The sequence below is a fragment of the Poecilia latipinna genome, unplaced genomic scaffold (genome assembly GCF_001443285.1).
Source record: "Poecilia latipinna isolate Pla-1442-1.1 unplaced genomic scaffold, P_latipinna-1.0 Scaffold739, whole genome shotgun sequence".
NCBI lineage: Eukaryota > Metazoa > Chordata > Actinopteri > Cyprinodontiformes > Poeciliidae > Poecilia > Poecilia latipinna.
In genome coordinates, this window is record NW_015113355.1 from 36478 (window position 1) to 45778 (window position 9301).

At 38.3% G+C, this 9301-nt stretch overlaps 1 protein-coding gene across 1 annotated transcript; it reads left to right on the forward strand.

The window, feature by feature from the left end:
* Positions 1 to 5419: 5419 nt before the first annotated feature.
* On the forward strand, positions 5420 to 9037 carry pou4f2 (POU class 4 homeobox 2). The gene is made up of 2 exons (XM_015045686.1): positions 5420 to 6318; positions 6651 to 9037. Exons 1-2 carry the CDS (start codon positions 6088 to 6090, stop codon positions 7581 to 7583), a joined length of 1164 nt encoding a protein of 387 aa, XP_014901172.1. The 5' UTR covers positions 5420 to 6087; the 3' UTR covers positions 7584 to 9037.
* Positions 9038 to 9301: the final 264 nt, after the last annotated feature.

Below are 9301 nucleotides of genomic sequence, written 5' to 3' on the forward strand. Positions count from 1 at the left end.
TGGATGGATGGATATCATCAATATCTGTGTGGGACAAAAAAGATATTAAAATCAGATTGATGCTTCTCTAGTCAAAATGCTACCATGTATATCATCAAAGTGTAATCTGTCTCATGAAACCTGTCCTGCTGCAATATATAGACTTTGTCTTACATAATAAATAAAAGGGAACACTGGGCCAGTCTGAATGCAGGGCTAATTGTAATACAAAGTTTTTATTGAAGTGTTAAAGGTAGAATGTTGTGAACTTTCAATCAGTTTGAGATAATAAGGAAAATATCCAACATTTTAAATACAGGAGCCTTTATAATTCATAGAGGTTTGTGGAAAAGAGCATTCAGCATGCAGAGCATATATATGTCAAAGAGCAGAATATTGAATACCAATAAAAATGAAACTGTTAATAGAAGTAGAAATGTCTGAAAGATTAATATACATACAGATAAAAATGAATTATTGAGATGTGATCACATGCTCCTCATAAATAAAAAGAGGTGGATCAATAGTTATGTCTTGTTAGTAACCTTCTATGTATTAACAGTGCATAATAAATGGTTAAAGAAGGTTAATTTAATATAAAGCTTTAGTATGTCCATAGTTTGTAATGATACATATTAAATTTACTATGTTCAGATCTGGTAATTTACAGCTATAATGTGTCTTGTTGGGGTAAGTTGGAACTATTTACTGCTGCCTCTTTAACTGAAGCTGTAAAGAAACAGCAGTTTGCTGAAAGATACTGTGATGAAGACGTTAAAATAATAAACAGTGCACTAATTTATATTTTTCAATTATTTTGTTAAATAAAAGTTCTGTAAGCTAAAAACTAAAATGATCAGTTTACAATCCTTATTTTGAAGTGCAAACAGAATAAACTCTTGTTGTCCTGTTGTATTGATGGAGTCAGGTAATAAAAACATGAGTGGGCTGGCAGATAATTATATAAAACTTAAATCTCCTAAACTACAAATCTTTCACCTGGCAGCTAGCTGTTGGCTGCTAATGCTGCTAAATTTGGCATTGGCTTCACTAAAACTAAAGGGCTGTGTCACACTTTTTGATGAGCCTGGACTGTATTTATTCAGCTAAAATCTTAAAATCTTAACTGAATACTTTTGTAATGAATAGAGTTTGCTTAAAAATAAATCAGCTTGGGATTTCTAAAACCTTTATTTCTATTTGTGAAACCATGAAAATGGAGCACTTTCAATGGTTTTTGGTGTTTCAATCACTGGCGAATAAGTCAACCAGAATAATGGAGCAAAACACATTCAAATACATGTATGTGAGGAAATCTGGAGGGACTGAAATTGTAAACTATGACAAGATATTTTGGTTTTGATTATCCTTGTTTGCTTCTCTTTTTTTGAGCAACTACTAGCCTCATCAATATTTTGTTTTGGTGTGCATACAATATAGCTACAATTAGAATTACTCGGTTACTTGCTAAATATTGAAGGTAAGTGATTCAAAATAAAGAGTAAAAGAAGAATATCACCACAAAATATGGGCATGTCAAACCTACACTAGAATATTCTACACTGTGCATAAACTTTAAAATACTGTTTGGCATTTGAAACTTTTACTCTCTTTGTAGAAAAAGTTGCCAATAATAATATTCCATCTCCTTCTTGTGGGCCCAGTGTATATCATGTTTTGTGAGGTTTGAGCTGGACGTAAACGCAGACAGTAGTACATAAGAAGCATGATGAAATTTGAGATGAACAAACAAATGTTTGCAGTGAGGCATAAAGAGAGCCAGTAAAAAACATGGCAGGATGTAACAGAATGAACCGAGAGTAAACGATGCAAACCAGAGGACTTAAAAACAGAGATGCGACCACTGAAATGGGGATCAGGTGAGTCCAATTAGGGGAATGTTGAACAGCTGTGAATGAACACTGAGCAGGAGAACTGAGCGAAGGAGACAAATTAACACAGACGATACAGAGGGGTCTGGCACGGATACAAAAGGATCTAAAATTAAAAAAAAGGTGAAGCCTTAAATTTAAACGGAGAATAAACGGAAATGCACAGAGAAAATAAGGATTTAATAATAAACTAAACACTCAAATGAACTAGTATGGAGAGATAATGGCAATGCTAAATAACTCAACACAGCAAGATCTTATAGACAATAACAAACCACTTGGAAAGGGCAACACGAATATCCACAGATCAAATCAAAATAGTTGCTCCCTAATTATAATCAATATTAAGGTGCAAAATTGAGCAAACAGCACAAAACTACATTATATTTTACATGAAACTTCTCTATTTATCACCATAATTTATGAAAGATACATCAATGCAAATTCAAATAAACTAACATGAAATGTCTTAAGTACCTGGACATGAGGTGGTGTGTTTACAGGTATGGTAATCTGTAGGTTTAATTATAAGTGCAAGTTGGTAAATTTACACCCGTTACAGGGGGAGATGCCATAAAACTCCTGAAATGTTCTTATTGATTTCATTTTGGTATCTCAAGATTGTCAGTCACCCCCTTCTGGCCATTCCATTTAAAACACTCTAGAATAATCCCTATTTGTAAAAATGCTCTTCTGCAAAAATAAACATTTCCTGAATCTTTCCTTTTCTTTTTGTCACATTATAATTACAAACTTGTATGTATTTTATGAGATTTTAGGTGATAAACCAACACAAATACTGTATAGCCGCTTACACAAACGGGACAAATGAGAAAAGAATTGAATATTTTTTCCAAATAAAAACCTGGAAAGTGTGGTGTGCATGTTTTTAGCATTTTTTTTTTTTTTTGAAGCTCCAAAATATATTCAAACTACCTTCAGATGTGACTTAAGTGACTTAGATTCCACAGGGTGTAATATCATCTTAGTGTAGTTCAGTATAAATCCAATCTGAGAGATCCATGTTAGATATAAAAATATGTTGACAAAACAAATATAAGCTGATTACTTCACAAATCTACCAAGAAAAAAACATTGTTGAAAGAAAGTCTTACGATCCTCTGGTTAAACAGGAACATTTAAGTTTTCACCTTCATGCTTTCATACATAAATGTTTTTTTTTAGTGGGAACACACAAGGAATTTAGCTAGAGTTAATTGGAAAATGGATGAAAGCAAAATGCAAGGCAATGTTGAAAAAAAATCATTTTAGAAGCTGCAAAAGACTTGAGGCTGAAGAGACGGTTCTCCTTCCACAGCACAGAAACCCTAAACATGAATCCAGAGCTAAGTCGAATGGTTTAGATCAAGCCATGTTCAGGAGTCTGAGCCATCTCACAAAGATGAATTGGAAATCACAGGCAGAGAGAATACAAATGCATATCAAACTTTTCAGGTATGAATTAGTAAAAAATATTTCATTCCGTATTAAAAAAAAAATCTAAAATAAAATCCAAATAAAATTAACTGCAACGTCTGGGTGAGAATTGAACAATTTGCAAAACACTGTGGGCCTAAATCAAAACTTGTTCAGTTATCCAACAGATTTCTGACTGCAGGTAAATAGTGTGGTGTAATTGTATTAGTGTTTGCCATGACAGATCCTTCAGAGATAATCCTGTTAAGCATTCAGACATGATGTCCTCCCTCAAACGTGAGAAAGCTGTTGGCAAAGGATGCAAAAGCCTTTAGGTTGGGAATAAAAACGCGCTAAGGAAAGTGTTGGAGAGCATGCTTCAAAGCCAATTGCTTTTGAGAAGCCAGGGCTTGATTTATTTGACTTAAGATATACTTTTTTGTGTGTTTCATTGTGAATGAAAATTTCATACACCGATTTAGAGGTGGTGAAATATAAATGATTCCTTTAAAGTTTCATCATAAATCAGTCTTGTCGGTATATGTGAGCAGACGCTGATCCCTCCTTGATGTCTCCGGAGCCCTGATCTCCGTGTCCCCCCCCGCCCCCCAACCACCACCTCATCTCCTCCCCCCTACTTCACCCCGATCTCTTAAGGTGGCTCCAGCAGCGCCTGTTTGTCCCGCTGGGGGGAACCGCGTCTTGCTGCTGGGGAGATCTCTGGCAACACCAACAATGCTGCTGTCACAGCTGTGGGGAAATCCAGCTCTGGAAATAAATATATATACATTTATATATATTTAAACCTGTAATAGCAAAATGTAGGAATGAGATTGTTACCTCTGCTGTGAAAAAGCCAGCAGGATCTCCACGTTTTCTTCGCCGCGTAACTAACTGTGCTGTACAATAAGCGGCTGAAATGCTGAACGCATGGATCCACTCAAGGGCTGCAGGATGCCTGTTCCGCTCAGTCAGCCGTAAAATATATAGAAACTGTAATGCACTGAAATACTGCAGTAACGAAACACAATTAAAAGGGATTCAGAAATGTGTATTAAAAAAAAACAGAAATGGTTAACGTCTCTAACGTTTATGTCAAATAATGCAAACAGAAGTTTTGCTTCAAAATGAAATACGACAAATAAAACAAAATAAAATTATTTAAAAATATAATTTTAAAAAATTGAATGATGATTTTAAAAACTTGTATTTTGTTTTTTTCCACAATTTCCTGACGTTTTAAATCTATCACCCTGCGGATCATCTTGAACAATTTAGACACTTCTTGTTAATTACACTGATTCAATGTTGTAATTACGTTGCCAATAATGTACCCTTAATTAGCGGAGAGATAAGATAATGGCTTGCTATGACAAGAATATTAATTTAGAAGTAGCTCATTTTTACTATTATTTTAAACCAACTTGGGTTTTCGTGCATTAGCTCACAATGTAGTGGAAAAGGGAAATATGCGACTCTAAGGCAGCAAAGCAGGGTAAAAACTAATTTTGATAAGTTTAGTTTAATTACTTTAATACAAATGGAATTGATAAAGAAAATCAAATAAATTAAATACTAAAATTTTGAATAAATTAGTTTGAACGTTTTGCTGATGTTTAGTTGTTTTTCTTCGCGGTAAAATGAATAAAAATAATTAAAGCAATAGCATGTATTTAACTTTTCATTTTCAAGCAAAGAGATAAAAATGTGGAAGTATATTTGGTGTTATTAGTATTCAATTATATTATTTGCTAGCATGTCTTAAGCGTGGTTGGCAAAATTTAAAGATAAAATATTTTCACAAACACAAAGAGGGAATAAAAGAAAAACTTCACTGTGGCTCATTAGAAGACGTGCTGGTAACGAGGTGTTGGTGATGAAGTAGAGTCATTGGAAATAAATGCCTTGTTGTAGACTGCCCATGCGCAGAGTCCCCAGCGGCGGCGGCGGTGTGGCTAATGAAGAATAATAAATCATGAAAGGGTTTTTCAGGTGCAGCTGCGAGTGGAGTGTGTGTGTGCGTGTGTGTGTGTATGTCTCTATATGTGTGTGTGTGTGAGAGAGAGAGAGACGCAAAGAGAGGAGGAGAGGGAGGGTGTGTGTGCGTGAGAGAGAAAGAGAGAGAGAGAGGGAGGGAGAGAGAGAGAGAGAGGCGGAGAGAGACTCAGTCTGCCCTTCGCCTCAGAGCGCAGCCAGTTTGGGTCCCCGCAGCATTCAACCGAGTCGAAGAGGTACAGTCACCAAGACTACTTTTTCCACTTACGTCCATTTTCAAGACGGAAGCTTTTTTTTTTTTTTTTGACTAAAAACAAAACAACAACAAAAAAAGAGCAACGAAAACAGCAACTATAGCACGAAGTTATTTTGGAAATCCTAAAAGACGAAGAGAAACTTTTTGATTTTTTTTCTGGCATCTGTGAAGAGTTTCTGCCAAAAGAAAAAAAAAAGAAAAAAAATTAAAATCCAAGGCAAAAAAATATATTTGGTGGAGATTGATGGAGAAACGCTGAGATTGTTTTTGAACATCGCGCCACAAGTCTGTAAAGGAAGGGGGTCAGCCGCCTGGGTCTTTGGCGTCTGTGATTCCTCACCTCAAACCAGACCAGACCACCTCCACACCTGCTCCAGTAATAATAAATAAATGTGACTCGGTGTCGGACCGCCGTCTTTTTCCTGCCTGAGCGTTTTACTCGACAGCGATTCGAGATTCCTGCGAAGCTATTGGACTTGAACTCCTAGCCGAGGAGGCGGAGTCTTAACTTATTAAAAGGAACTTTCGGAGGTTCGGGCGCCAGCAAATATGATGATGATGTCTCTGAACAGCAAGCAGGCTTTCACCATGGCCCACACCAGCCTGCCGGAGCCCAAGTACTCCTCGCTGCACTCATCCTCGTCCTCCACTCTGACTTCCAACGCACCGTCGTCCTCCTGCTCATCCTCCCGCCACAGCAGCAGCAGCACCATCATCAGCAGCAGCGGCAGCAGCAGCAGCTCGGAGGTGATGCGCAGAGCCTGTCTCCCAACCCCACCGGTACGTATTCTGCATAATCACTGCTTAAAGGCACATTTTGACAGCCCACTTTTTTTTTTTTTTTTTTTTTCTTTTTGTTTTTTTCATGTCTGCACAGCAAATCACCCAACACCTCCATTTTTTTTCTCACTCTGCTCAACTTATGTATTCAGCCGGCTTTCCCTTTCGTATTAATTTTTATGACCTGGGATGTTGCATGTGTCTTGTTTTGTGTGCTCCCCCTTTTTTTTATGATTTCTTTTTTTTTTCTCATTCTGGAAATGTTTTAAACCGAGGAGTGGAGGGAGAATTCCCTGCTGACAGTTATGTGTGCATTCTATTTGCAATTGCAGAGCAATATATTCGGAGGCTTGGATGAGAGTTTGTTGGCCCGGGCTGAAGCTCTAGCGGCGGTGGATATAGTCTCGCAGACCAAGAGCCACCACCACCCTCCACATCACAGTCCCTTCAAGCCGGACGCGACCTACCACACAATGAACACTCTCCCCTGCACCTCCTCTTCCTCCTCTTCCTCGTCGGTGCCTATTTCTCATCCGTCCGCCTTGGCTAGCCACCACCATCACCACCACCACCACCACCACCACCAGCCTCACCAGGCGCTGGAGGGGGACCTGCTGGACCACATCACCCCGGGACTCGCGCTGGGAGCCATGGCAGGGCCGGACGGCTCGGTGGTTTCCACGCCTGCGCACCCTGCCCACATGGCTGGCATGAACCACATGCACCAGGCGGCCATCAACATGGCTCATGCCCACGGGCTACCGCCGCACATGGGCATGAACGACGTGGACGCCGATCCTAGGGACTTGGAAGCATTCGCTGAGAGGTTCAAGCAAAGAAGGATCAAACTCGGGGTCACCCAGGCGGATGTGGGGTCAGCTTTAGCCAGCCTTAAGATTCCCGGAGTGGGCTCTCTCAGCCAGAGCACCATCTGCCGCTTCGAGTCCCTCACGCTCTCCCACAACAACATGATCGCTTTGAAGCCCATCTTGCAAGCGTGGCTGGAGGAAGCCGAGAAATCGCACAGGGAGAAACTTAACAAGCCCGAGTTGTTCAACGGCGCGGAGAAGAAGAGGAAGCGCACGTCGATAGCCGCGCCGGAGAAGCGCTCGCTGGAGGCCTACTTCGCCATCCAGCCGCGTCCCTCCTCGGAGAAAATCGCGGCGATCGCTGAAAAGCTGGACCTGAAAAAGAACGTGGTGCGGGTCTGGTTCTGCAACCAGCGGCAGAAACAGAAACGAATGAAGTACTCCGCATGCGTCTAAAAGAGAGAGAGAAAGAGAGCTAGAGAGAGGGGGAAAACACCACAAAAGACTTGGAACTGAATAAAGATTATTTGTATCATATTTCCTAACTCACACCCTCTTTTTCAATCATAAGACTTTGAACTTCGAAAAAAAAATTATCCTGAAAACGAACAATGAGTGAAAAAAAAGAGAAAAACTCACCACGACTCTGTCAGAGGAAGATGTGGAGTCAATAAGGCATCGTTTGACGGAGCAAGTAAGAACCACTGTTTCCACTTACTATGCCTCACCTTTTCAATGCCAGCGCAGTCAGAGTTGCTTCGATTTTTATTTATAATTCCTTTTAAACGCTGATTATTATTTCCCGACAAAAGCAGCATTTTTGTGATTTATTTCTACGCAAAACGAGGTTGTTTTAATTCAAAGCACTTGGTTGGTTGTTCCTGTTTTAGGCTTCTGAGCTACATTTTCTTCCCTTCGAGTTCATGACAATGCAGTCTGACATTTATTCAGGTCCGTGGGGGGATTAAGCGGACAGTTGGTCCTGAAAGCTAATATTAGATTACTGCCAAATAACCTTCTGTAAATTAACATCTTACTTGTCAAACACTTCATTTTGTGTCTAAATGTGTTATTCTTTTCACCCATTTTGTTTTCAGCTCTAAATCAGGGATCTGTTTCTGAGATTCCCGGCGTTTGGACTCAGATCGGGTTGTTTTTGAGGCCTCAGTGTGAGGAATGATCAAAACACTTTGAATAATTCGTGCAGATTATTGTAATTAAATATATATATTTTTTATTTTTTATTTGCCGTTTATGTTTCGTTTACAATCCAGCATGGGCCGGCTGTCTTATGAACTATTTATTGGGTGAGGTCATGTTTACTTCATTATATATTTATTGGGAATCCCCCCCTCCCTCCTCGTTTAGCTTGAGAAAAATCAAATTCTGACAGCAGCTCGGCTTGTTGTTGTGGTTTAAAGGGAAGCGACTGTGGAGTTAAAAAAAAACAAAACTACAGTCTCAAATTTGACGAATTTTAACGTTTGAGATGGCACAATCGAGAGATATATGAGATTAAATTATCGTTTTAAATTATTATTTTTATGTATGTTTTTCCTGCTATTTATTTGTATAAATATGCGCGCATCATGATGAAATCGTTGCTTGTTAAAAAAAATCACTTTGTTTTACTGTTTTTTTTTCTTGAAGAGAAAAAGAAACTGCTTCATGGAAGTATACGTGTATAATGTAAATATTTTCATTGGAATCAGTCGATGCACATAAATATATTCGTACAGGTTTTTGCTGTATTGCTGTTTAGCTGAGGTAACTTATTTCTGTAATGTTTGTTGCTTTTTTGGTTTCCCTGGTTAAATATTTCTACTTATTCATTTCATCCATGTAATTTTAATTTATTAATTATTGAATTGCAATATGTGTTTCATTAAAGAACAAATTTTAACATTTAATCCGACGTTTTATTTTTTATTTTTGGGTTTTTTTTTTTACTGCACTGTGTGATGTGGCTCTCCCAGACATATTAGTATTTTTTATTTATTCATCTGCTTATTTATTGATGAGGAGGAGGGAAAGGCTTTAGCTGCGGGGGACATGAAGCTTTTAAAACCAGTTTCGGATCATCTGCGCTTAGTTTAACGCAAATATATATATATATATATATATATATATATATATATGTTTTTTTTAAAAAAAAAAAAAAAAAAAAAATTTAT